Source organism: Pyxicephalus adspersus, chromosome 1 (assembly GCF_032062135.1).
Source record: "Pyxicephalus adspersus chromosome 1, UCB_Pads_2.0, whole genome shotgun sequence".
NCBI lineage: Eukaryota > Metazoa > Chordata > Amphibia > Anura > Pyxicephalidae > Pyxicephalus > Pyxicephalus adspersus.
Window position 1 is genome coordinate 37,394,488 of NC_092858.1, and position 27,661 is coordinate 37,422,148.

Below are 27,661 nucleotides of genomic sequence, written 5' to 3' on the forward strand. Positions count from 1 at the left end.
GTTTAAAACATTGGAGAATCCACCTAATAAAATACAACATTTCGATATAGGGGCACATTGGCCTTATATAATGTCACTTTGAACCCCCGCCTTTTTACCTCAGCAACGTACCTCAGGATGCGCAACTTAGGTATCCCGGGAGGCTCTGCCCTTTGAATCGAACTGAATTAAATTGAACTGCAGTACTTTATTTTTTTTTTTTTACAAAAAAGGTTGTTGCACAAAAAAAAAAAACAAAAAAAAAACAAAATTTTTACTTTACCCTTTCATGTAAAGTAACCATTCTGAGTTTAGGTACACTTTAATAGGAAACAGTGCGTTTAGAATAATAGCAGTCACACATCACCAGCCTGAGCAATCACTGTTTTTTGGTAGAAATTATATTTAGGTGTAGTAGACTAATAGAAAAACCCACAGACATGACACGCATGTTGCTGATTCTGTGTAATTGAATTTAAAATTCAAAATAATAGCAATGTGGAGTTCTAATAGTGAGATTATGCATTCTGTGAAAAAAAACAGATGACAATATTTAAAGGAAGGAAGGCAGCAAATGTTGTACATGCTGGTTATAGTGCATTTATCTCTGAAAAAATGGGTCATTCCAGACATTGATCAAAGAACAGTGTACTTGGAGTAAAAGGTTGAATGGAGAGGGGGAAAAGTGAAGGGAATGATAGGCTGCTCAATTAAAATATTCTTAAATGCTTTGAAATGGCAACAATAACCTGAAAAACGTGGAGGAAAACGAAACTACTATGTAAATGGATAGAATATTAGCCAAAATGGCAAAGACTCAGCTAAAGATCAGCTCCAGGAATATCAAAGGAGGACTAAAGTTACCTGTGAGTACTGTTACAATTAGAAGATGGCTAAACGAAGCCAAGCTATTGGCAAAAAGCCCCTGCAAAGTCTCAATGATGAAGAAAAGACATGTGCTGAAGAGGTTACAGTTTGCCAAAGAACTTATTGACTGGCTCAAAGAGAAATGATGCAATATTTTGTGGAGTGTAGAAAGCAAGATTGCTCTTCTTGGGTTTCAGGGCCTCAGACAGTTTGTTAGACGACCCCCAAACACTGAATTCAAGCCACAGTACATCGTGAAGACAGTGAAGCAGGGGTGCAAGCATTATGATATGGGAACATTTCTCATACTATGGTGTTGGACCTATTTATTACATACCAGGGATCATGAATCAGTTTAAATACATGAAATACTTGAAGAGGTCATGTTGCTTTATGCAGAGGAGGAAATGCCCTTAAAATAGGTGTTTCAACAAGGCAATGACCCTAAACACACCAGTAAACCAGAAACGTCTTTGTTCCCGACCAAGATTGATGTGATGGAGTGGCCAGCCCAATTCCTGGACCAGGGGTGCCCAACAGATGGATCGTGATCTACCAGTAGATTGCAAAGACCACGCAAGTAGATCGCAAAGCCCTGCCTTTTAAAATAAACTCTACCACGCACAGGAGTTATTAGGTCCAAGTTTTTATTGTTGGCAGATCATTTTGACTTGGTCATTTTAAAAGTAGCTTGCAAGCCAAAATAGTGTGCCCCCCCCGCCCTAGACCTTAATCTAATAGAAACCTTGTAGGGTATCATCAAAAAATGCTGTTTTAGAAGCAAAACCAAGAAGTGCAGAATTTTGGAAAGTAGTCCATTCATCCTGGACTGGAATACCTGTTCAGAGCATGCAATTATATGTAGGAAATATATACATTTAAATGTTATTTTATTCAGTTAATCTGCATGGAGGCTGCTGGTGGTTTTCCGTATTAATGGCTGAACACTAGAGGGCAGCAGATGGGCTACAAAATCAGCTTCCTACATTTCCCATGGTTCTTTGCATTGTGTATTATGGATGGAGGTGTTACACTTGTAGTCTCAGCTGTCTACAATGTGGTGGCTACAAATGAGGAAATTTTGAGCAGAGCATGAAATGTAACCACAGGTACTAGGGTTGAGCACTTCTCTGCAAAGGATATAAGATACTTTTAGGGGCTTATTGAACAAACATCAGGAAGGAATGTAACATGGGTACATTAAACAAATATGGTTTCCCCTTTTTATATTTTTTACTTAGTGACACTTTAATTATAATAATCAGTAACATGCAATGTGTCGTTGTTGGCTATTTCCTGACATGATTCTAGTAGTAAGTTATAAACTCCCAGACTTCCTCTGTACCCCTCGGATTCATATGATCCACAGGAATATTGTTATCTTCCTTTTTAATATTGTAAAACCTAAAATACAACATAAACAATCAGATTAAGACTAAAGCTGCCTACACATGTCCAATATTTATCATTAGAAACGAACAATTAATGACCGATTGAACAAAAATCTTTCTAAAAAAAGTGTTCAACGATACCGATGAACGAGGATTGTCGTTGGAAATGATTGACTGGCATGGCGGATCTGATTGTCCGACGATCGTTCACTATCTATCGTGTGTACAGTCGTTCAGTGATCGTGCATGTTTCTGCAATACACTTTCTCCTCTACATTGCACTTCCTGCATCGTTCAAACGACCGTACCAAGAGTTTTTACACTATTGGTGGATTTTATTTGAACAATCGTATCATTACAGCATGTACAGAATTGTGCACAATACGATTGTTCAAGTATAATCGTTGCTCAGTCGTAATCGTTTGTTTTTTAATGCTAATTGTTGGAAGTGTGTACCTAGCTTTATTCTCATTCCAATAATAATAATCTGACCTTTTGCAGGTTTTCCCCCTCCTCACAGCAGCCTGGCTCTATGTTCTGAACCTCTTAGAATACAAGCTCTTCTGGTCAGCGTTCTCTCCTCCTCCTCCTGTATCAGTATAGATCTGTAACAAATATTATTGTACAGCGCTGTGTAATGTTGGCACTATATAAATACAATTTAATGTTGAGGCTCCCCAGACCTATAAGGTAATAATACAGCGGTATTGGGGGTACCAGGATGCCAGGTGTGACCTGTTCTTGTCACTTGGCTACATACAAACCTGGAGGATGCCATGGCTCCTGAAAATACCATATGCCTGGCTGCCATGCTGATACTCTGGCTTCACCCTGGGCATTGCTCTGGGCCATGCATGCAGCAATCGGGGCTCCAGATGGAATGGTTTGCTTTATGCCACTCGGATCGGATGCATTTTCAGGGGGGTCAGAACTGAATTCCTTGGAGGAACATTATTAATATGTTTAATAATAAACAACTTTGTTTAAATAGCGCCAACATATTACGCAGCGCTGTACATTAAATAGGGGTTGCAAATGACAGACTAATACAGACAGTGATACAGGAGGAGAGGACTCTGCCCCCAAGAGCTTACAATCTAGTAGGTGGGGGAATTTACACACAATAGGAGGGGGAATATGTATTGATGGGAAATAGTGACGGTTTGAAAAGACAACAGATGGGTGGGCAAGTTTGAAATGAATAAATTATTTTTTCAAACATGCATGTAATGAATACTTTATTAATTCTGAATAATTCCTGACACTAGAAATGTCAGCCCGCCTGTTCCTCTATGGAAGGACACACAGGGGTTAAGCTGCATGGTGACTCACAGGCAGCTGTTATTCCCGCAGCGTGAGGTAGAAATGTATGATGTCACCCTGACTACGCAGCTAGTCTGCAAGTCATGACCCACCCCCCCTTCCTGGAAAATGGACTCCCCCTCCACTACAAACATAGCTCCGCTGACTTTAGCTGTACCTGGGACTGTACCATTATTAAGACGGAGGGGGGAGGGAGAACGCTCGGTCCTCACAGCAGTATTGCCCATCCCCCACTCCTGCAGGCAATACCTAAGCGGAAGAGGAACTTACTCCCGCCTTTCTCTAGCAGCACGTCACCATGGTAGTGACGTCACCGGTTACGCTGACGTCAGGCAGAGGCCTACCGGACGTCGCGGTGTGTGTCCCCCCTACGCTGATGAGGGCGCTCTGTCCCGTGTGGAGTCGGCCCTGCTGACTGTGGCGGCTGCTCGGTTGTGCGTGAGCGCGTCTTCCTGTGACGGTATCCGGACAGGAGGCGGCTCCCCGGGGGACCCGAGACGTTCACCCCGGTGATTGGCTGGAGGGATCCCTGAGCTGTGAGTTCACAGGACGCAGGTAATTAAAGCAAACAGCCTGGGCGGAGGAGGAGCGGGGACAACACCTGGCCGCCTGCAGGACCCGCACACCGCCCGCTGCACCCGGGGGCAGTTATATGCATTGTATATGTAAGGGGGGAGGGGAGTTATATGCATTGTATGTCTGTGTGGTGGGTGGGGGGCAGATTCAATCAAGGAACTATAGGTACAGGTTAGTCGAAGGCTTTGCTGGCCATGAACTTGTGGTGCATTTACCACTGCAGGGAGATGCTTTCTGTAGCTTTAGCCCCATGGGAAATGAATAGGGGTGGCAGTGAGGGGTACTACTCACTCTGATGTGTAGACGCTGGGTATTTAAAAACCAGCAGTGAGTGAGCAGCTGGCAACTTGCCTGGCTGAATGGTTCCATCATAATGTAGGTGTGAACCTACCCTAAAGATGTGCTTTGTGTGTAGGGCCAGCTATTGCCTTTGTCAATGGGCAGAGAACAGGTTCTCTTTAAATTAGGCCATGCATTAGGTGTAAAGTCTGCTTCCCCTGCAGCCCCTTTGACTCCTCAATTGTTAAAAAAAAAAAAAAAAAAAAAAAAGCTATTAAAAGTATTAACATTTGTAAAAAAAAAACAAAAAACGCCTCCTTACCCTGATTACTTATTGTAGGTGTTAGTAATGTCCCTAAGCTACACCATACATATATCTCGTGTTCCAGTGTTTATTCTTACAGTATTGTGATCCTGCAGGACAGACTAGTGACTGCAGCCTTAATTAGGTGAATGTACCGGAAGGACAGTATTTTGTTTTGCTTTGCTTACCTTGAGCATTTTGTATTCAGGGTAGGGGGGCTGCAAAATGTAATAACACAAGCATTGCTGGGAACATTGTTTGCGTTTATCAAGCTGTCTAAGGGCCATCATTTATCCCATCAATTTTTAATTGTAGCACAACTGCATTACATATCAGTCAACAACAAAAGAAGTCCCAAGGTTTGCTCACTACAATAAAATACAAATAAACCCAGCTTAGTATTCATACATCAATGGACCTTATTCTTCTAATCAAATTTTTTTTAGAGAATGCCAATCTAACTTTTGCTGAAGATTCCATTACTGTGCACAATACAACATGATTTCTATTTGGGGCAGGGCACCTATTGGCATGGCCATGCATGCTGCATTTTAGGAATGACAAACACATTTGTCGCTGCTTCTGCTGTGGGAGTTGTCTTGCTGATTCTTGCTGTATTAAATAAGTGAATTCCCAACCAAAACATATACACTTGTAGCCCCAAAGTACTGGGTGACAACATGGTAGCTGCAGGCAGGCAGTGAAGAGCAGTGTTGTCACCCTAAACAAGAAGTATGATTAAAAAATCCTGCCCATATCATGGAAATGGATGAAGTTTAGATTAGTCAGCCAGGTAATCCATAGACAGGGAAAAATAACATTCATATTGTACTATTTCTTGGGTTAGTTACACTTTGGTTATACTTAGATTCCTTGGTATAGACAAGTATTACTGGTATGAGCACACTCAGGAATTTCAAGAAGGGAATGGGGTCCCTGGAGAGGAGATAAGAACCTGGAGTGTTTTTCAGCTTGTTCACATTCACGCTGAACTAAGAAATATTAAATTATTATTATTACACAGTATTTATATAGCGCCAACATTACCCAGCACTTTACAAATTTCATAGTCATGGCACTAATTGTCCCTTGGTGGGGCTTACAATCTAATGTCCATAACAAAGTCATATGTCAATACCACAGTATAAAGTCAATTTATTTTATATATTTTTTTTGAGGGAAAGCCAGTTAACCCAACTGCATGTTTTTGGAATGTGGGAGGAAACCCACACAAACATGGGAAGAACCTGCAATCTCCATGCAGATAGTGTCCTGGCCGAGATTCAAACCTGGGACCTAGCACTGCAAAGGCCAGAGTGCTAACCTCATCCACCGTGCTGCATAAATGTTTTTAGTTCTCTGCCCGAGTGAAATGTTTAGGTTGTCAGTGTATTACTAATATGAAAACTGAATGCACAGACAGATACAGGATGCTGCCTTTGTGATCTGCCGATCGTCATGTGACATCTTCAGATTTATTATACCTAAAATAGCATCACACAGTCCTAATATACTGAAAACAATCTTGTATGGATGTAGAATTGAATGTTTGTGATGTCCATTTCCTGTGACCGGTATATCTATGTAGAGAAGTCTGGATTTTGTCCCAGTATGTGGGGAGTGTTTTTAGGGTGAAGCCTGAAAGAGAAATCTATTCTGTAATCTCATTTTGTATGATGTAATTCTTCCAGTGCTTTCCACTGTCAGAGCTTCTGCCAAGTCAGCATGATAAAAGGAAAAGAGGTGCATTAAAGGGTTATGTAAACCCTAAGAATTCCCTTCTCCTATTACTATCTATCCCTTAATACAGTGGGCCCCAACTCCCTGGCCGTGAATTGGTGCTGCTCCGTGGCTGGTGAGTTGGGCGCTGCAAATGACAGGAGGCGAGAGCGCTGGCAGTGGTGCTCTAAAGCTAATGACAGTGTGTCAGCGGAGTGCAACCAGCGGGAGCCTGGGCAGCTCTCTTCACACTGCTTGCACGGGAGCTGCTGAGAATGGCAGAGCAATGTATGTAAGGCTTACACTTCTCTCCATTCCCAGCAGCTCTGCTACCTGACAGCACACCGGCTCTCTTACACTACTCTGCTATTCTCAGCTAGTGTGCTGACAGGAGGCCGAGCTGCTGGGAATAGCAGAGCGGTGTACACTGTACATGTACTGGGCTGCGGCAACATTTTATTCTATGTTACCAGGCCCTGCTGTCAGAAAGGCTGGGGACTACTGTTATTATATACAGAACCTCATCCTTCTAGGTGTTGTGGAGGGCTGGGTTTTGGTAGTCCAGTTATGAAACAATATATTTGTTGTTCCCTGAGGAATGAAAAGGTTACTGGAAGAATAGCAAATGCAGCCACAATATCTTATGTCTGTAAGCTGCAGTAATGACATTTTTGTTTCTGAGTTTAGATGAACTCTAAAACAAAATCCTGCTTTCTGCACCCAGCTATAGAAGATGACATCTTGCATAGGGTTAAATGACACTGCAGCTGTGCCACATGAAAAATGCAGAGGTGAGAATGCATAGGTCAGCTGCTTGTTTCACATGGATAGAGGACCAACTACAGTCACCATTGAGAATAATTTATGTAGCTGCTTGCAGTGATCAACTCGTATGTTCTATATTTAGTCAGATGAATATACAGCTCTGAAATCTTTTTAATACATACCTGTTGATCCTGCCAGAAGTTCCCTGAGTTTGTAACTTCCTGTGCACTCTTCCTTTGCTGCTTGAAAATTTAAAGCAATATTATCGGCCTTGCCCAGTTGGGTTGTTCTTAACTACGGAAGGTAGAGAGACTTCTGTAGTCTAAATTAGTAATTTTCCATCTTTGTCATCAATGGAGAAACAAAGAATGGAAAAGTCTGGAAAAATAAATCCAATTATTTAATATTAATATATCAATGCACTACACAAGGACTCAAACTGCAGTATAATAATTTTTGTTCTTTTAGATGCACTTAAAACTATAAATTCCACACTGGTTTGTAGACTACCTATGCAGGGCCCCAGCACTTTTTTTTATCTAGCCATTGCCATAGCACAGCAGTCAACCTTGCTCCTATTTTTGGGATTTGAAATCTTCTCTCTGTTTGTAATGCAGAAGATCTGTTTGCAAGAAAGCCCATTGTAGACTCCCTGCTCTTGCTGCGAGGAACCTCATTCATCAATGTCAGTAATAAATTCAGTGAGTTGTTGCCTGCAGACTGCCTCACATGTTCAATCTGATTTGTGATGGATTGGGCAGATGGACACTACATGTAATTTTAAGAACTCAGATACTTGTCTGGTGTCAAAAGGTGCAACTAGGTAATGAATTTATAATTGCTGCCAATCCATTGCTGCCTTTGAAACGCATGGACCTGAAAGATTCGCCACCAGGAAGTGTGAGGGAATGTCAGATTCCCTGCTATATATGTAGAGCCCGATGATATTTTCTCTAACCAAATAAATCAGTGGTTTATGATTGCCCAGCATCTGTACAGGAAGAAAACAATCCTACTTCCAGATCTACCTCATAAGGCAGAAGTACAGCTCCATATATATCATATCCATGGGATGCGGTGGGTGAGATGCTACAGGTCACAATTTGAAGGAAGCCGTAACTGCACTATAAACTTAAGCTATGTACACATGTTGGATTTTTATCTTAAAATCTTTCACAACCCTTTCCAATTACTAAAGACTGAAAGATACATGAACGAGTGTTATACATACAGCGTTATTCTGCTCAATGTAGAGGGGGGCATGAGCGTGTGACATTCTGCTGCGCTTTCTCCCCCTTCACTTGCATTACGGTTGAAGTTGTCAGACGGCCCCTGTTCGCATGTCAGATTCTCTTCTGATACTTGCCCTGAAACGAGAATCATCTGACGTGTCTGTTAAGGCGATTTCCTATTGATCTGATCGGATTTCAAAAATATTTAACTACAAGAATCCACAAAATTCCTCAGCTCCTTACAGTGTCCACGTAGCCTTACCACTCATATATTGTGTAAAGATGTAAGTGGCTTTAGTAGTCAGGTATTGAGGTACAGAGTTGGTAAGTGTAGTATTATCTGAAGTAGTAAACATTGCTTTTTTGTGGGGTGTTTCATTTTGCCACAGATTATATATATTTGTGAGGGTTTCACTCCAAAAAGCACTCATTGCACAGAGGTATTTAGGACTACAGTTTATACGTCGGGGTTCTCTATTTTTTTTTTCTTTCTTTAAAAACCCAGAAACAGAAAAAAGCAAATAAACACAGGGGATCAGTGTATTCACAGTTCAGCCTCATGGTTAGGTTTGAAAAGCTTTCAGAATTTTCCTTATTTCTTGTCAGCTTGTTACCTCATGCAAATAGTTTCTCAGGATTCACAGTGAAACCAGACCCAGTGCATGTTTTAAATAGAGCCAAGAGTCTATACCTAAAAAAACATGCTAGCTTCACCTTAAGTATACTTAAGAAACCACGGAGCCAGATTTATTATTAATATACAGTATATAGCTCCGACATATTACGCAGCACTGTACAAAGTCCATAGTCATGTCTCTAGCTTTCCCTCTAAGGGACTCGCAATCTAATGTCCCTACCATACTAATGTTTTTTTTTTTTTTGCAGTCAATTTTTATATTTGGTGGGGGGACCTATGAACCTAACTGGACGCTTTTGGGATGTGGGAGGAAACCGCAGTACCCCGAGGAAACCCACGCAAACACAGGGAGAACCTGCAAACTCCATGCAGATAGTGTCCTGGTCGAGATTCGAATCTGGGACCTAGCACTGCAAATGCCAGGGTGCTAAAATCTTTCTGATTCATTTGTAATGTTGTTTAATTCACCTTGGGATTTCAAGTTGCACAGAATTTATCAATGTGTCACCTTGTAGTCCTCTGTATTTGATGCAGAATTATTTTTCTGTAATTGCTGATGGTAGAGTCCAGGGGTGAGCATGCTGAGTTGAATGCTTGCACCACATATATGAGCGTTTTGCTGAACAGATTTGCATCTCTGCTAATCAGAGCAGTTCAATCTAATGCATATAATACAATAAAGACAGATATCTAGGTCCAGCAGCTTGCAGATGTGGAAAAATTGCAGTAAGTGTTTGTTAAATCAAATATAGAACAATGTGGCATGTAACCTAAAATAAATATCCCATTCATTTTTATTTATCTTGCTATGGAATACACAACAAGCTAGAACTTGTTATTATATTGGAGACGCCTCTCATGATAAATATAATGTAATTCAATCCTCCACTGCTTCTGCAGTCAGACCCCCTCCCTCTAATGATCTGTGCATGGCTGATAAGTTATCCATAGAACAAATTCAGCCTCAAGAGCCTGATGTCAGTTCAGAAAAATGTTTCCGATGCATGAAAGTAATGAATAGGATGACTTAAACATGGATATTCTGAATGTTCTTTAGTGAAAGATAAGCTATAGATAAACTATAAAACAATGTGTAAGGTATATCTTCCCTCCCATTATCCCTTTGAGCAAGAATATATTAAACACTAGTAGAAGATGGCCATTATCAGGTTACCAAGACTGACTGTAAAACTCACAGGTAGTTGTATGTATGGTAATGGTAGCATTTAATAATGTGCACTCTGTGCTAAGGAGTGATTTTGGTACATTTCTTGGTAAAGTTGTATTGTTAGGGCTTCCCGCTTCTAGAGAGATAGCTAGATGTGAATATATGAGGTTAACACTCAATCAAGTTGTAGAGCTTTTTTGTTCTTTTAATGGTTACACCATAGCTTGAAACGCTGGACAGTAAAGCTTTGAATAGTTTTAGAATTATTACATACATTTTTACACATATCCGTATTCTGTCCAGAAGTATTTATAGGTTGAGTAGGAAGAAGCTGGATGCAGTAGGTGTCCCCTGTATTGTGACCCAACCTTCCAGTAACCAACCAAATACATCCAGTTGGTTACTCAAAAGTGCAGGTTAGTTCACCCATGCAAGTTCACCTGCTCAGTTTTACATATTCTCCTTCCTGTTGCTTCTCTGCTGCTACATTCAGCTGTTAGGAGGTTTTGTTCCAAGGTGCTAACTGGAATTTGCTCAGATCCAAGGACTCAAACCTTTCCTGTATGACAGCAGTGGGTACCTGAAAAGCCAGTCATCAACCATCAGTTCTTTCACGTAATGTGAATCACTTTTTCCCATCCCACACATGCATACTTGCCAATATGGGGTATTTGGTGTTGCTAGTGGCTAAAAATAAAGGCAAAGTATTTCCAGCTGTGAGGAAAGCTGTTGGATGTGAAAAGCATAAGTTGACCTAAATAATAACGCTGGGCACTTTTAGTTCCTTATTGATGTGCTTTCCATTTCTGGAGAAAAGCCTTTCTAAATATCCTGCCCCTGCCAGGTAATAGTGTTGCTTAACAGATGTATAGGAGAAGCCACAGGTTTCAGCTTTTCCTGGGTATGTGTTGCATTAGAAAACGGTGGCTAGATCAAGCAGTGTCATATACGTCCTGATTAAGTTGTGAATTGCATGTATTAGTGTTTCTTATATGGCCCAAAAAAAAGTGAGATGTGTGCTGTTAAGTTTTGGAAGCAAATCAGTTGGGGTTCAGTTTCAGTGGACTTTTGTTGTTCAATTTAGTTAGGTTTTTCATTTCTGTACAAGTCTTTGCAAATGCAAAATCCCTTTGAAGTGGGTCAAATGCATCAGTTAAGTAAATCTGATAGATCTCAGAAGTATCTCTGATTCAATGGATACTTACAGATGCTTAGAGAAGTATAAAATTCATGTTAAACAAAAATGGATGGATTAATCCACCCATGGATTATATCTTTGCCATCTCTACCTATAGGATTTGAGATAACAATTGTTCATCGTCTGAAACTTCTGTAGTGTTTGTTCTCTGTACATTCTTTACTTTCCTCCTCCATATGCAGTGTCCTGTAATGACATCCACAGTTAAACCATTGTGCATAGTCAAGGCAACGCAGAAGACATGCGTCTGTGTCCTGGGGTTCCTTAGTTTACCTAATTGCACCTCAAATGACTCTTACAAATAGCTGCAATAGCAATTTAAAAACATGGCAGCCACGGGAAAAAATCAGCTCTGGGTGCCTACACGTGATTCCTAATCCTTTGCCTTCTGCTTTCCCTTTTTTTTTTTTTCCTTTTACTCTGGGGCTGCCTAGACAGGATTACCAAATGGTTCCTAAAGTTAAAGTCCCCATGCCAACAAATCTTCGTATTAGTTACAATTATTAAGATTTCTTCAGAAAAAAAAGATTATTTCACATTTTTTCTTCAGAAAAAAACAGATTATTTCACTTTTATGACAACACAAAAATGTCCTCCCCTTGTCTTGTTTGGGTGTGACAAGGAAGTACTTGGTAAAAGAAGAATGTGAACGTTTCTGTAAAACCAGAAGCACCAGGAAGATATGCTCGATTCGTGAACAAGCGTTCTATTGATTACCATTGCCAACCTTCACAAAAAAGTCTATTTAACATTTTCTGCATGTTTACTTGTAAAAGACTTCTTTTTGTAGACACCTGAAAGACCTGAGACTTCTGCTGGGTGCCACCATCTTGGATGTGATGTTAGCAGCCATGTTATGTTAACAAACTCCAATGACACACTTGACATTCCCTTCCAATCCGCCCCTGGATACTTTATAAAAGGTTAGGTAGTGGGGTAAAGGAGCTGGGCTGAGAGTATATGGCCAGCAATGGGGGATAGTTTGTAAATAAATAATAATTACCCTTATAGAGTTAACTTATTGCTACGGACTCAAAAGTGTAGAGGTCCTTTACAAAAGCCCATGCTGCATGATCTGGGTGATGAATCTGATGAAAATAACAAAAGCATTGGATCCTACAACCAACTGGTAAATATTGTGTTTGCAATGTGACATTCTGTTTTCATGTCACAAATCCTAAATGCCTTTCTTTTATTTTATTTATTTTGTCTTAAAATAAAACTAGTAGAGACTCCCATTGCTGACTTCTGTCATGTGGATGTTCTGGTTTTAATACCTCGAGCTATTGACCTGAAGCACAGAAAAATGCTGTGGCAGCAAAAGTTTCCGCAAGAATAAATAATCAGTATCATAATGTCTGCACTACTGGGTTCTTTGTGTGACCTGTGTGAAATTTCTTTTCTTCGGACTGAATTACTTCAGAAACTGAAGGAGAGGGACTGTAAGATTATTAGGTCCAGGAATTGGACAAGTAAATTCCATTGTATCGTATAGACATTTAAGTTGCTTATATGGTAAAATTTAGACTGACAATTTGGCCTAATAATTCCCTTTGTTTCCCCATTCTTTGGGTTCCCAAACATGTGTAAGTTCCATGTTGGTTGGTGCCATAGATAAGGTGGTTGACCTAGTCAGGTGACCGTGTTGGGTTCTGGCGATTGTTTGCTAAGACAGAAGCAACCAAGTGCTGGGTATTTGCAGCCAACCTGAAGGGAAGTATAAGGGTTGGATACCTAGGCTGGTTAGTGACGTCGTTTTTAGACATGAAATTTAATCTATAGACGTATTGTCTAACTGGCTTGTGAAGTTTTCGGAACTATAAGGTGCATGCATGAATGTTGAGGGTTGCTCTGCACTGACTGGTCATTTCCCCCTTGTCCCCTTCTAGTGCAGGATTCCCCAGTGATATACACATGTGAATGACTGTTCTGTCTACAACCATTGGATGTCCCAGTGCCCCCAGGTTTCATTCTTCATTTAGGCTTTTCCATGTCATTGAGCACCTAGATACTACAGCAATGTGCACTTTAATAAATAATCCTGCCTGTTAAGAAGGTATAAAACAAATGCAGAAATGTCCCTTTTTATTATATAGAGGTGCAGGTGATACATTCATTCCTAAACTCCAACCTCAGCTAAAATTAAGGGTTCTATGTGGATATAGTGGGGAAAAGCTGGTGTCACGAACAAAGATAAAATTAGTCGGAGAATCTCATACTTTCTGTTGTCACCCAAAGTGAAGGAAACTCTGCCCCAAAAAAGGTTCTAGATATACTCCAGGTGCCCAAAGATACAAACCAGAATTCTGTTTGTTGAAGTCATACTAATGCTAGATAAGTCCTGATGGGTTGCTGTGGGATTCCACAATTGAACAGGCTGGTAAAGAGGACAAATGGTGTATGAAAATGGCTGCTTACTTTTATTGCAGAATTGGATGTTCTAGGATTGTCTGAGGAATTGCTGATATATGAATACTTTTTGTTTCCAGGAGGCTTATCTCTAACTGAGGACTAGTTTGTTTGTTTTTTCTCCTATATGAATACAATATTTAAAATATAATTACTTCCATTCTATCATGTAGGTAATTATCAGAATGTTTGCATAACATAACTATTGTATAATGAAGTTACTTTACTTTACAGTATATTATGGAAGAGGTCTCTAAAAGGAACAACAGTAATATACAGACCGTCCAGACCATTTCCTTCCCAGCTTCCTTCCAAGGTGCCCAACTTGCTCAACAGGTGCGTGTGACTTTTTTTTTTTTTTTTTTTTTTTTTTTTATGACCACCACTGGTATTACAGGAAGACTAAAATCAACATGCAAACATCTTTTGGTATTTATTCCTTAGCTTTTATTCTTTGATTAGCTTAGTGTTGCTTGTGGGAAGTGTTTTACCCTTGCTAACATTGTAAGAATGCTAAGCCATGTGTTCAAGTCATGGAATTGTCCGTAGTGCTCAGATTCTGCCCCATGTTTCTAGGGTTTTGTTCATACCCAATAAACTAATTTTGTCTTTTATACTATGAATTGTCTTATTGGTTTCTACCTTTACTTTCCAGATGTCTCTAAGAGGCACAACTCCCGTGACTGTTGTTCTTCCCGGGGATCAACAAGTCCATGTTCAGGGTGTAATTCAGTCAGCACAGTCCTCAGTCATTCATTCTCCTCAGGTTGCTCCATCAACGGTAAATGTTTCTAATGTATACCCTTTTTCTGTGTTTTGTTTGAATAACCAATAACCAATAAAATATATGCTAATTTGTAGGCGTCTTCAATATCAGACAGTGAGGACTCACAGGATTCATCTGATAGTATTGATGCCCCCAGGAAGGCCCGCGTTTTATCTCGTCGGCTGTCGTATGGGTAAGTTTAAACCCATAACTTTTATATTCTGATAAATTCAAAAGGATGGTTTTCAGATTTGAAAGCATTGTCAGCATGAGAAATGTAAAATCTGTTCATGATCTTTTAGGTAGCAAATCAACTGATTGTCCCAGTGTTTCTCAACCCTTTAAACATGAGGAATCCCTTGAAATAAACGCTATAATTACTATACCCGCAGCTTCAATATATTATTTTGGTGGTCAGCGGCACCCACTACGTAGATTCTTGAACATTTACGAGGCCTGCAAGTGATTTGGCTTCAGCTAGTCCAATTCTGTATTGGGTAAACCTCATGCATTTATATTTCTATCATTTTATTGGTCAAGGTAATGCAGCTGCATGCCTTGCAGAACTGTATTATGTAACTGGAGATTTCATCCTATTATGGACCGTTCCTAAAACTGTCTTTTTTATTTAAAGAAACCACAATAGGTTACTTAATTGGCCTAATATAAGTTATGCATCCGTCGGCTTCTTTACCTTTTTTTTTTTCTCAGAGTAAATAACTTAAGGGCATCCCTGTAGAGGTTTTTTTTTTTTTTAATTTTTTCTAGTTACATGTAACATTATAGGTTAGGAAATTAGCTATTTAACTGATATACGATGCTCTGATAGCAGGTCTCATTGATTTTTGTTTACTTAGGCAAATATTAAAAGATCTCTCTTCTGAAGACACTGGAAAACGTGAAGACGGAGCAGGAGCATCTACTGTTACACCAATGTCTGCTGCCACTACTATATATCAAACCAGCACTGGACAGTATGGTGAGATTTCACCTAAAGATGATCATTAAAATATAACTTTTTTTTATTTTATTTATTTTGTCCAGCACATATTTTGAGTTGAGTTGGTTGAAAAGTTTAGGCTTTAGATAATAAAATGGAGAGAATTTTTGTTTTATTGGTGTCCTATTGGGGGAGATTTCCATTTATTTCTTATATACCTAGTAGGAAAATAGGAAAAATTTTTCCAAGGTGAGAAAAGCCCCCTCTCGGACAGCTGGCACTGAAACCGTCCCCCCATCCAAAAAAGTCCTGTATTACATATAGCTCATTATTTTTATTTCTGGTGACAATAGTCATTAGGAACCATTATAAAGCATTGAACCTCTTTAACAGGCAGCAGTAAAATCTCAAATGTAGAAAATGACCAGCACAAATTTTAATGAGATTGAAAAAAAGCCAGTTAAAATTTGTTGGTGTGCTCATCATTTTCTACATCAACAGGATAACTGGAGGCCTTGTCCTCTTCATACTAATAGACTGTAAGAGGTTATTGTGTGCAAGATGACAACTTTGTTTTTCAATAGCCAATAGTGTTCATTATCTTGGCCATTATTCATGTAACTACCAAGACAAAAGATGAGCGGAATTTATGGTCACCAAAATCACCCTGCTCATTCCCCACCCAGGAACATGAAGAGCAGACCAAATACAGCATACATGTAGCAGCGAAATTAAAGTTAAATGTGGGATTGATCTACAATTTGTGTTGAGGACAAGATTATATCATATGGTTTGATATTATATCATATGTGATTTTTCATGTGATTGTATAAATGTATTGAGACGGTTATGAAAATCACGTTTTCAAACCTGTTTGATTAAATTGGAATTTTATACTTATGTATCTGCTTCACGTTCCATACAACTTTCCCCAGCCTATTTCCTGTTTTTTTTTTTTTTTTTTTTTTACACGTTTCCCTTCAGCCTAAACCTGCTGTGTGTTATATTTTATATTTATAAAGTGTATTTAAACCTCAGTTGTGGGTAAAAGTGCACCTTTCCTCCTATTCTAATCTTTTAGCTGGTGATTCTGTTACTGATTCATCCTTCTATGTGTTCTAATGTTAGATTTTGTGTGTCATCACTGTGCTTTAAAAGATGGTCACTTTTTGTTGTGTGACCCAATTTAATAGTTTCATTCTGTATCTTTTAGTAACTATTGCTCCCAATGGAACCTTCCAGCTTGCTGCGACAGATGGTGTGCAAGGGTTGCAGACCTTGTCGATGTCCAATGCTGGCAGTAACCAGAGTGGTACAACAATACTGCAATATGCCCAGACATCAGACGGTCAACAGATTCTTGTTCCCAGCAACCAGGTGGTTGTACAGAGTAAGTAATTCACTGTCTCTGTGGCCCAGAAACTGGTTGGTCACGTTAATAATGTGTGGTTTATGTTTTACCCAATAATGCTTTATCTTTGTGTTTTTTAGCAGCTTCAGGAGACATGCAGACTTACCAGATTCGGACTACATCAACCACCACCTCCCTTCCACAAACAGTGGTCATGACTTCCCCTGTTACGCTGTCCTGTCAAACCCCAAAGACAGATGACCCACAGCTAAAGCGGGAAATAAGATTAATGAAAAACAGGTAAGAAAATGAGCAAAGATCTTGTCTGTGCAATGTCTATACCTTTTTTATGTAATAACCTTTCTTACAAAATTTCAGCAGTGCTGTATGCTATAAAACCGCGGTTGCCAACTGGTGGTCCACGAGACAATTTTGGGGGTCCGCAGCTCTGGTGCACTCCCGAGAGGGGTCCGTAAAAGGACCCCGCTAGGGGGGAGGAGCACCGGCCAGAGCTGCGCACCATGTCCCTTGTGCAGTACCTAGGCTCAGGGCGGTGGGCGAGCTGTGTCCCTGAACATAACCCGCCCACTCTCCCATCGCAGGCTGCGATTGGAGATTGGGTGGGGTTAATATTTATTATTATTATTAAACAGGATTTATATAGCGCCAACATATTACGCAGCGCTGTACATTAAATAGGGTTTTATGTCATAATGACCTCACTCTGGGGAAGGTTTCTCCCACTTTGAGTGACACCCGGCTCATGGCGCATGCACGGTCAGGAGCCGGTGATTTTAGTGGTCCACAGAACCGAAAAGTTTGGCGAACCGAAAAGGTTGGTGGGTCCTAAATTACTTAAGAAATAGCAGTCCTGTGCATTTATATTAGTAAGAAATGCATGGATGCTGAAGCCATCTCTGTAGATGAGATTCAATTTGCAGTTTTTCTCTTGCCATGTTTTGTTTCTAATTCAATTTGATGATAAATGTACTCATAAATGTACTTGTGTGTCCTTTACTTGTAGGGAGGCAGCCCGAGAATGCCGGAGGAAAAAGAAGGAATATGTCAAATGCTTGGAGAACAGAGTTGCAGTGCTTGAAAATCAAAACAAAACATTAATTGAAGAGCTAAAGACTTTAAAAGACTTGTACTGTCACAAAACAGTTTAAACTTTTCTTTAGTTTATCTACCTTTTAGATAAGCTTTTCTTTTATACCAAAATTTTCTAAAATTTTACATGAGGCCACAGATGAAGCCTTTTTTCTATTAAGCCTTCAAACTTTTAAAGAGGCAGCGTATTGAGATTGGCCACCATGGGCTAATTCTGGAATATTTAAATGTCAAAGGTAAAAATAAGAATATATATTCTAAAAAGAACTTCAGTGGTTCATTAGAGAAGAGTAATTTAAGAATTATGTGTTGGACACATATCTCATATGATAATTAAGCTCAGCAACCTATGGATATCTGGCTTTATGAATTAAGCCTGAGCCAGTGGCATGCTGGGATGTTTAGTATACCAGATGGAGCCATGACCAGCCCTACCTCTAATAGTAATAGCAGAATTATTTAAAGTGGACCTATCGCAGAAAGTGTCACTTTTTTTTATTTCTCCATATTTGTTTGAAGTTGGCATCATTTGGTCAAATAAAAAAAAAAAAAGAGTGATTTGGTGAGACTAAGAACACAGTAGGCATGTTGTGCACTAGTAAATATCTGCTAAGAAATCCTCCATTGCAGACTCCACATGTCTCTGAATGATCATCTGGATCTAGCAATCTAGATCAATTAGCAATCTTCGCATTTCATGGGCAGTGAATTAAAGGGATATATTTACAACTGATGTTCCTCATGAAATGTTAATGTCACCGTATCTATACACCGCATTTCAGCTTCTTCTCCGCTTTAGTACTAATGGTAGATTATGCAATTTGACATGATAGGTTCGCTTTAATGTGTTAAAGGATTGCCAGAAAGTGGAGCATCTTTTTCTCATGTAACAGTGTTTTTTTTTTTCCTTCCACTTTCCTTTTTATTCCAGTTTTTTTTTTAAATGTAATTGTATGTACATATTTTACCTCCTTTTGGTTAGTTGCAGTTCCAGGTTAAGGCTTACTTTTACAGTAACTGCTCATTTTGCTGGGCAATATTGTAATTATGTTTGTGGTGTTTACTTTATGAAGTATCCATCAGGGTTTTAAGGGGAGTTTTGACAATTATTACATCACCTAACTTAATAGCCAGAGGACTTTTAATTAATTCTGTTGACCTGTTGCTGGTTAATGAGTGGGAGAGAGCAAAGGTTTTGAATTGTTCCAGTTTTTGGCTACGAGGTATGATTTACATTTCTATAAATAAATAATGTGTGATTATTTACTTAATTGCTTTGTGCTTCAGCGTTTTTATTACTTAGACCAACACAAGAAAAAAAAATCATAAAAAATAACTAGTAACTTTACAATATTGTCATCATCTAGACATTCTACCATTTAATGGAAGGCTTCTGCAGCTTCCTTTGCCTCTACTGACATACTATAACGCCTTGTATACTGTGCAGAGGCAATCCTCATTGTATCAGTGCAAGGTTTGGCTTCCCTATGTTGGAGCTGCCTCCTAATGAGTGAGATGGGGCATTTAAAGAGCACGGTAAGAACCAGAACACACGCATGTTTAGCAGTTCAATCATACAAACTGCAATCTATCTTTATAAATACATGGTTCTCGGTGGTTTAAACTGCAAAAGTAATATGTAGTAGTAATTGCACACGTTTGCAGCGCTGATCATGTTTGTTTAGTAACTCCAAATTGTCTTAGAGTATTGCTTGTGATATTTTTCATGTGGTTTAGCTACTTAAGATTAAGTGGTGCTGCTCTAAAAATTGCTGAACTCTGGGTATTGAAATAGGCATGGAGGATAATTTATTTCAGTCTTGTACATATTGAAGCATTACTTTGTGATGACATGAGCAAAGAGGATTGACGTAATACTCTAAAAAAAACTTCTTGGTTGTTAAACATGTGTGACCAAGCACAATATTGTCTGCTCATATTGGTCTATATATAAATCTAAACCAGGATTTAAAAAAAAGTGTGAATTTGGCTTTGTATTCATTCCTAATAGATTTTTTTCAAATGCATTTAACACAAGAATTTGAATTTGGCATCAGCCTCTTCTAATCACTTCTACAGCACAGCTCAGCCTTATAGAAGTAGAAGGGGGAAGGGGGGGGTGGGCGGTAAGGTGTGGTTACCTCAGCCTCAGGGAAACACTACAAGTAGCATTTTCCTGCAGCAGCCCCATAGACAATGAATGGGGGCAGCAGGGAGTGGTATAGGACCACCCACAGCTATATGCTTTTTTTTTTTTTTTTTTTTAAGAACCTGGGCTAGGAGCTAGTGATGGAGCAGGAGCACGCAGGATAACTTACTGAGGCAACTCTAAATGTAGCCTTACTAGCCAGTCACAAGGTGGAGCTTTGCCAGACACAGCTCTGCTGAATGACAGAGCTGTGTAAATTTCAAGACTGGTAAAGAGTGACAAAACCTTTGGCAGGTAAAATGGCTCCCTGGTGTTTATTTACCCCTTTATCTGGAGCTTAGCTTTAACTTTATTATGTTTAGCTAATGCTCATGAGTACAACTTTTGTGTTTTGTACACAAAATTTTAAATACTGGTGTCGGACACCTACAACTTGTTATGGCAGCCCTACTAAACATCACACTGTGATGATCAAAATTTAGTCCACCAGAGGTGGGTTCAGTACCATATTTGGTATGCCCCATGTTCCAGAACCATGCTTTCATTTTGATGTAAATATCAGCCTAACTGCCTTAAATAAAGTGTTTTTTTCCATCAATTTTTTATAGATGGGAGTCCAGAATATAGCATCTTAAAAAAAAAAAAAAAAGCTTAGGCACATTGTACATCAAAATGTTTAATCCGTCTCAAAGTTCTATATGTATATTACAAAATGTAATTCAATTTTCTTTTTTGTGTTGACAAACAGTACAAAGTCATCCTTTAAACAGTTATACGCAGTACCTACAAACAAGGCTGAAAAAGGTCCGTGCATAAAAAGACTTTTATTTTTACCTTTACCAGGTATGAGATGACTTATACAATACATTATACAAACCAGTCAGTATACTGATTGCACTTCTTGCATAAAGCATGATGCTCCAAGCTTTGCCTGAAAAGGTGTTGCCATAAATATTGGCTTCATTGCTTGTTACATTTGCCATCTGTGTGACCACTCAGTGTCCATAATTCTCCACTCTACAATAGACTCCGGGATAATGAGCTTCTGCACATCCATATCCAAAGCTGGTAACACCTAAATGATAGAACTGGTCTTTCTGCAATGTAATACACCAGTGGTACTCTGCTGTCCCTAGAATAAGAGAAAAGAGGCATAAAGAAAAGGGATATTTTTGGGATTTAAAAAAGTCAGCTGAGCATATCAGGGTAAATTATCTGATCACATAAGATTTAGCCATGAGTTATTAACTTCCCAAATTACCGCTCTTAAGCTACATACACACGTCCAATGGTTCTCTCCCGATAATCGGCTTGGGGCCAAAATCGGATGGGAATCGGGCGTGTGTACAGCGCCCGTCATCCGAACGACCGTCCTGGTGGATCCAAGGACGATGGACATTGAACGATCGTAATGCAAGGGAGAGCGCGTAGCAGGATACTGCTATGTTGTTCTCCCACTCCCCTCTCCATAGAGCAGAATGGTACTGTATGTACAACACTCGTTCATGCATCTTTCAGTCTTATGTCGTTGGAAAGGATCCTTTCCAACGACAATAATTGCACTTGTGTATGCAGCTTTAGATTTTTAACCAGGTACCAGAAGAGTCTTGCTTTGTGCTAAACTATACTGATAATGCTTAGGTGATCTTTTTCATTTTTTTTCTGCAAATGATAAAATGATCTATGATCACACTGGAAATAAAGATATTGTGCTATGACGTCATTACAAATGCTTGTTGACCATCTGTCTGATATAGAATGTGTGTACAGACATGGAATTCTGACGTGCTGTGCTGCATGCTTGTTCTGGTTCTATAACTCAAAGACTGTATAGAATTCAGGCCACTAATATTTATATTGTCCATAATGGAAGCACTAAATACATCCATGTAGAAAGATAAATACATTTGTAGCTGTTTTTCAGTAAACTCTTTGACAATTGTAAATGACTATTACCAGATTAGAATTATGTGCCAAACGATATGGGAGCTATGTCTGGTTTTAACTTATTTTCACATTTGATTTGCTGCAAAGGAAGTTTTTGTTAAAGGCGGTAATGCAAACGTCACAATAGCAGGAGCTGCTCCAACGCCCTATGTAATAGAATGTTTTAAAAGGAAGACCAAAAAAGGTATACACGTGTGGTAATAATACCCCTTTCAGCTGCCCTTCCCTGTAGACTGAATTTTTTGTTGCTAATAGAAAATGCAGTTTTGCTTAGTCCAATAGCATGAAGGTGATCAATATGCAGTCTAGTTTTGTCCTTTTGTTAAAAGATTTGAAATGTAAGATGTTTCTCTTTGTTTAGAATTTTAATATTTTACATATAAAGGACTTTGTGCAGCCACTGTGTAAACTTTCATACAGTTTGGGAACAGCTGTATTATAAACCTTTTATAAGGATTATCTATGGCGATCTTTATTTGTACAATGAATCTGATATGTGTGGGTAAAAGTCTAATTAAGTTGTGCTCAGAAGCAAGTAAATTCTTTCTTGTAAGAATATTCTGCATCGGAATAATGCAATATTAGTAAATTGTTCTTAAAATGAATGAGACCATGAACAGATTGCATTAACCCAGCTTTCAAAGTCATAATTACATGTGTTAGCCCCTATTCTGATATCAAAGGATGTCTGTGATATACGGTATATTCTCTTCTTCTAGAGTTTATCAACAAGTGATTCAGTTTTTATTCAGTTATGCCACTCCTTTGTATTACCAAATTTAAGACCATTGTCACCACCTTATATGGGGGCCAAATAATACCAGTTGGACCACTTCCCAAAGAAAAAGGTAATTCTCCCGTCATAGATTCATTATTGTGGGCATAGCAACATTACCAGTGTCCATCAGAAAAACAGGTGTCACAGACCAGGATATTTGTTATATCTGTTTAAATAAAACCTGTATTAAAAAAAATAAAGGACTGCAATAGCAAAAGTTTCCTAATAAAAGAGCAAGTTACCCAGCTGCCATATTTATTCTTTGGCATCAAAGTTCTCTCCCTCTCTCTGTCCTCTCTCCTCTCTCTCTCTCTTGCATTGTAATGGTGCCATCTGCTGGTTATAAGTTGCTATTTATAAAAGTTTCTTGAGGGGAATGTATTCTATAAAAACTTCTGGAAGTCTGTCAGTCAGAGAAGTCAGCTGGTAAAGTGTCAGTTTAACTTTTAGTTGTGGTCAGCAGAAGGAGGTCATAGTCACAGGTGCAATGGCTGGCACTGGATGAGAAATTCACATTATTGCAGTGGTGGTCAGTGTGTTGCAAGGGTGAACTGGCAGTTACAGGCAAAGGTCCTATAAACAGAAGAGGTCAGGGGCTTTGAGTATATGGTGACAAAATCTGCAATGATGAAAACACTTAACTGTGCATGTCAGCATCTCTCTGCTGATAGGGAGCCATCTGCTACTAAAATCTACATCTGTATAAGGTAACATGGCAAAAAAAAAAAAAAAAAAGGAAAGCATAACATTTTTCACCCCTTGCCATTGGTATGCCATTTACTATAATCACTATCTTGAGTCTCAGAGGGATGATTCTGGCGTTCTGATTATTATAAACAAAAGTTTTAGAGCGTCTAGAATGCTCCAGAGTCTACAGGTTTGTGTTAGAATCAATCCATTATTTGGAAACTTATTGTACAGCATGCATCAAGTTCCTGGCAATGGATCATTTTCAATCTGTATCCCCTATATCAAATTAACTGTTTGTAAACCAGTAATTTGTGTGGTAGTATAAATTATAGAAAAGGTCAAGGACCAGAAAGTGGATCATGCATGTGGTCTGTGCCAGGGGATTGGTGCTGTTGACTTTTAGGACAAGGCGCAAAGCCCTTGGCTTACATTACATAAATAGTTTACTTTCAGGATGGCTTGAACGGCATTGGGGGACCACTTTACACATGCAAGATATTTCCTTAGATAAGTATGACCATTCATCATCTGGCATGTGTACGTAGCTTTAGGCAAAGCTCATAAAGCTGTCCTAAAAGGATAAATACAGATCACACATGAACAAATCCATGTCAGGGGTGTCTTCTTTCAGAACTTATCCTCCCTTCTGCAATTTTCCAGTTTTACAGATTTTCAAACACCTAATTTGAGTCATTTACTGTACAAATCCAATAACTTCAGAGCTGCTAGCATTGGAATAATATATATCACAAACATATGCTTATCCTGTAAGTTCCAAATTTCTGGCTAATTAGCTGAAACCATGTTTTACCTGGCAGCTGTCAATACCTCTAAATTCATATCCTGCAAAAATCATATTATCACTAACAAAACCATCATACTATTCTTGTCTGTTGCAAAGTGAAGTGGGGATTATATTTATTCATGCTTCCTGCAAAATATCTGACATTTTACCTGCAAGTAACAAATAAAAAAGTATCTTTCTGATAAAGCAAACAAGATCTTGTTTACCCACCAGACCTAGATCAAATAACATCCGACACCCTCCCCGACTTCTTAAAGTGAACCTTTCAGTTGCTATAAAGGTCTGCAAAAATTATTCCCGGGAAGTCACAAAATACAGAAAAAGATTCCTTAACATTTTTTGTAATTGAAATCCAATGAAGTGACTTCATGCTAAGGCTGAGAATATACCATCAGGTAGAAAGAAGCATTTTCTCAGCCTCCTGTCTCCCAGTGATCAGAATGCAGTGTTGTTACTTTGCAGCAATTCACAATGGCTGATCTGTATCAGAAATGTGTTGTGTAATGGTAATAATTTACAGTCATCGCCTAATTGGAGTTGTATGCCTGTCCCAGTCCTTCCCCCACCCTCTTTTCTTCTTCCCTTTTTTTTCCCCCTCCTTTCTTCTTGATTACTTTTTTATCTTTACTGATTCAATCATTGGTCTGCACAACGGGACCACAAATACGGTTTAATTATATTCAGTGGTCATATACTGCAGGATTACGCAGAAATTATTTCGTGAAATAGGCCTACTTGCTGGTCATGTTCATATAATCCTGACCTCTTAATAAAGTTCTGCCTTTTTTATATTATGTTGAAACATTTTTTTTTATTTTTGTATGCACCTACTGCTTTGTAAACACAAACTGTTATAACCAAATTGTATTGTGCATATATTACTGTTTGTTTTATACCCTTGTTGTGTGCTTTCTTTGAATGTTTCACCTTTTCTTTTTGTTTTCTGTACTCTCAGTGTTGTTGAATGTTTTTGGTTACTGCACCTGTAGTATATCTTTGTTGAAAAATTCAATAAAAATTCATTTGTAAAAATGAAGAAAGATGTGTTAACACAGCCAAAAACTAAACAGGAACCAGGGTTTATTTTTATTGATTGTGTCATCTCTAAGGCAGCATACATAAGTTTATGATTGTGGAAGGTCTGGGATTAATGCTCAGTTGTCCACGTGCAAAAATATAGGCTGGCATTGTGTGATGTGATTACATGATTGGCATGACGTGGTCAGGATTGAAAGTCTGTTTGGTAGAATACAATGGTGATGTAATGAAAGTGTTTAGGTCACTGTAGCTCTCCAGATAAGAAATATATAGCCATGAGTTTATCACACCAGTCAGCCCTGATACTATAATAAAATTGTCATTCACACAGTCTGATAACTTTGTCCCAGTGATTACAGATGACTCATATTCAGTAGCATTTTGCTGAGATCACCATAACCAACTAAACAGAACAAATTTAATCTTCAATTATATATGACAGATAGTTGTTTTGTTCTGGCCCACTGCACATGCTGCTTAGAAAATCTTAGATTGAAAATTGGTATCACCATAGGTTGCACAGATTTTGTGAAGTTCAGGCTTTATGGGACCAATATGCTCTGATGCAATCTATTTGCAGCCCCCCCCCCCCCCAGGTATTTACTTAAGCTAGTCTTAAGCTGCGTACACACTTCCAATTTTTATCGTTCAAAATGAACGACGAACGATCGATTGGGCAAAAATCGTTCGTAAAAAAAGTAATCAACGACGCAGACGAACGAGGAAAGTCGTTGGAAATGAACGACCGGACCGGCGGATCGGATTGGACGACGATCGTTGACCATCGTTCGTGTGTACGATCGTTCATTGATCGTCCATGGTCTGAGCATGCGTGATGAACGAACGTTCCTGTGGTGCACGTAACTTCCTGTATCGTTCAAACGATCGCATCTATTGTGTGTACAATATCTACGAACGATCGTATCGTTATCTGTATGTACAGGATCGGTGCTATACGACCGTTCGCAGATATCGTGCAGGATCGTTCGTCGTTCGTTTACCAACGATAATAATTGGAAGTGTGTACGTAGCTTTAGACACCGTAATAACAATGTTGTGGGGTTGGCTGATCAGATATAGCCTTGAATATTTAACTACTTGGACAATTGGGCCTTGAGAGAGTATTTTTTTTTCTTTTTCTCTAGTTCTCTCTTCTTTCTCCTACTCTATTTATTACCTGTGATAAGATGGCTAGTTTGTATGAGTATATGGGAATATCCTTCTTGCTCAGCTAGGTACTTATTGTGGTGCCTTTAAGGTGGTGTCTTCTAATTTTACATTGGCAAGTCTTGGATGGGATTAATGTATTTCCCTTTTTTTGTGAATTTGCATTGCACATCTATATGTATCTAGATAAAACCATGTACATTCATATCACCCTGTATTATTACCTCCCGGTGCTGTTGTACCCCAGCCAGTGATAAGGCATCTTGTTGAAGTGTCCACAGCCAGGTCCCGTGTTGCCAAGCAGATTGGCTGGATATAGTCAATGTATTTTATGGGACTTGCTAGTTGTATCAGTGCAATATCCTTATCCATTGTTAGATCATCAAAGTTTTCATGAACATATATTCCAGTAACTGCTGACATTTTTCTTGATGTGGTTGTTTGTGAGATACTAATTATTCCAACTAACACATTCCAAAGCTTAGGATTCCTGGGGAAAAACAATGATGAATAATATACTAGCACTGAAATTCTTTAACTTCAATCTCCATGCCCCTTGGCCCAAATCACCTCACTGTGGCCTTCCCTGTCTTAGGGTCACCCCACAACTACAAGAGTCATATGGGTAATTGTTACACCCCTGCTGAGAGAAATTGTATCTTTTATTAACTTTATCCAAAACAAAAATATATGCTGGTATTAGGCTTCAGTTTATAATAAAATGTGCAAATAATATTATAATTGCTAAATTGCAGGCTTCCTTTGTACATGTATACTATTACTACTTTGTACTTACATGGTACCTACCTATTACTTTGTACATACCTTCTTTGTATTACACAGTGAGCAGCAGTGATCTCCCATCTGTTGTCAATCAGTGATCCACCACACTGATGTCTATAGCCATGTCCTTGGATAAAATACTGCATACTAGCCTGCCATGGCCACGCTCCTACAAGAGGATCATGACCTCCAATAATACAAGATCCAAAAGTATCTACCGTTGGAGACTTTCCACAAACTGGGGGGAAGAAGAATATTCCATAAACAACACAGGAGATCAGAATTAATGG

General features: G+C 39.0%; 1 protein-coding gene across 3 annotated transcripts; it reads left to right on the forward strand.

Annotated features, from left to right (window-relative positions):
• The first annotated feature begins 3,820 nt into the window (after nucleotides 1-3,820).
• ATF1 (activating transcription factor 1) lies at nucleotides 3,821-19,285 on the forward strand. 3 transcript variants are annotated; one of them, XM_072406813.1, is made up of 8 exons: nucleotides 3,821-4,115; nucleotides 14,082-14,183; nucleotides 14,503-14,628; nucleotides 14,709-14,806; nucleotides 15,471-15,592; nucleotides 16,767-16,943; nucleotides 17,045-17,204; nucleotides 17,929-19,285. In XM_072406813.1, exons 2-8 carry the CDS (start codon nucleotides 14,088-14,090, stop codon nucleotides 18,071-18,073), a joined length of 924 nt encoding a protein of 307 aa, XP_072262914.1. In that variant the 5' UTR covers nucleotides 3,821-4,115; nucleotides 14,082-14,087; the 3' UTR covers nucleotides 18,074-19,285. The 3 variants fall into 3 exon arrangements, with proteins under 3 accessions (XP_072262914.1, XP_072262900.1, XP_072262906.1); XM_072406799.1 differs by lacking the exon at nucleotides 3,821-4,115 and adding an exon at nucleotides 5,870-12,567; XM_072406805.1 differs by lacking the exon at nucleotides 3,821-4,115 and adding an exon at nucleotides 5,886-12,567 and having other exon boundaries at nucleotides 17,048-17,204.
• Nucleotides 19,286-27,661: the final 8,376 nt, after the last annotated feature.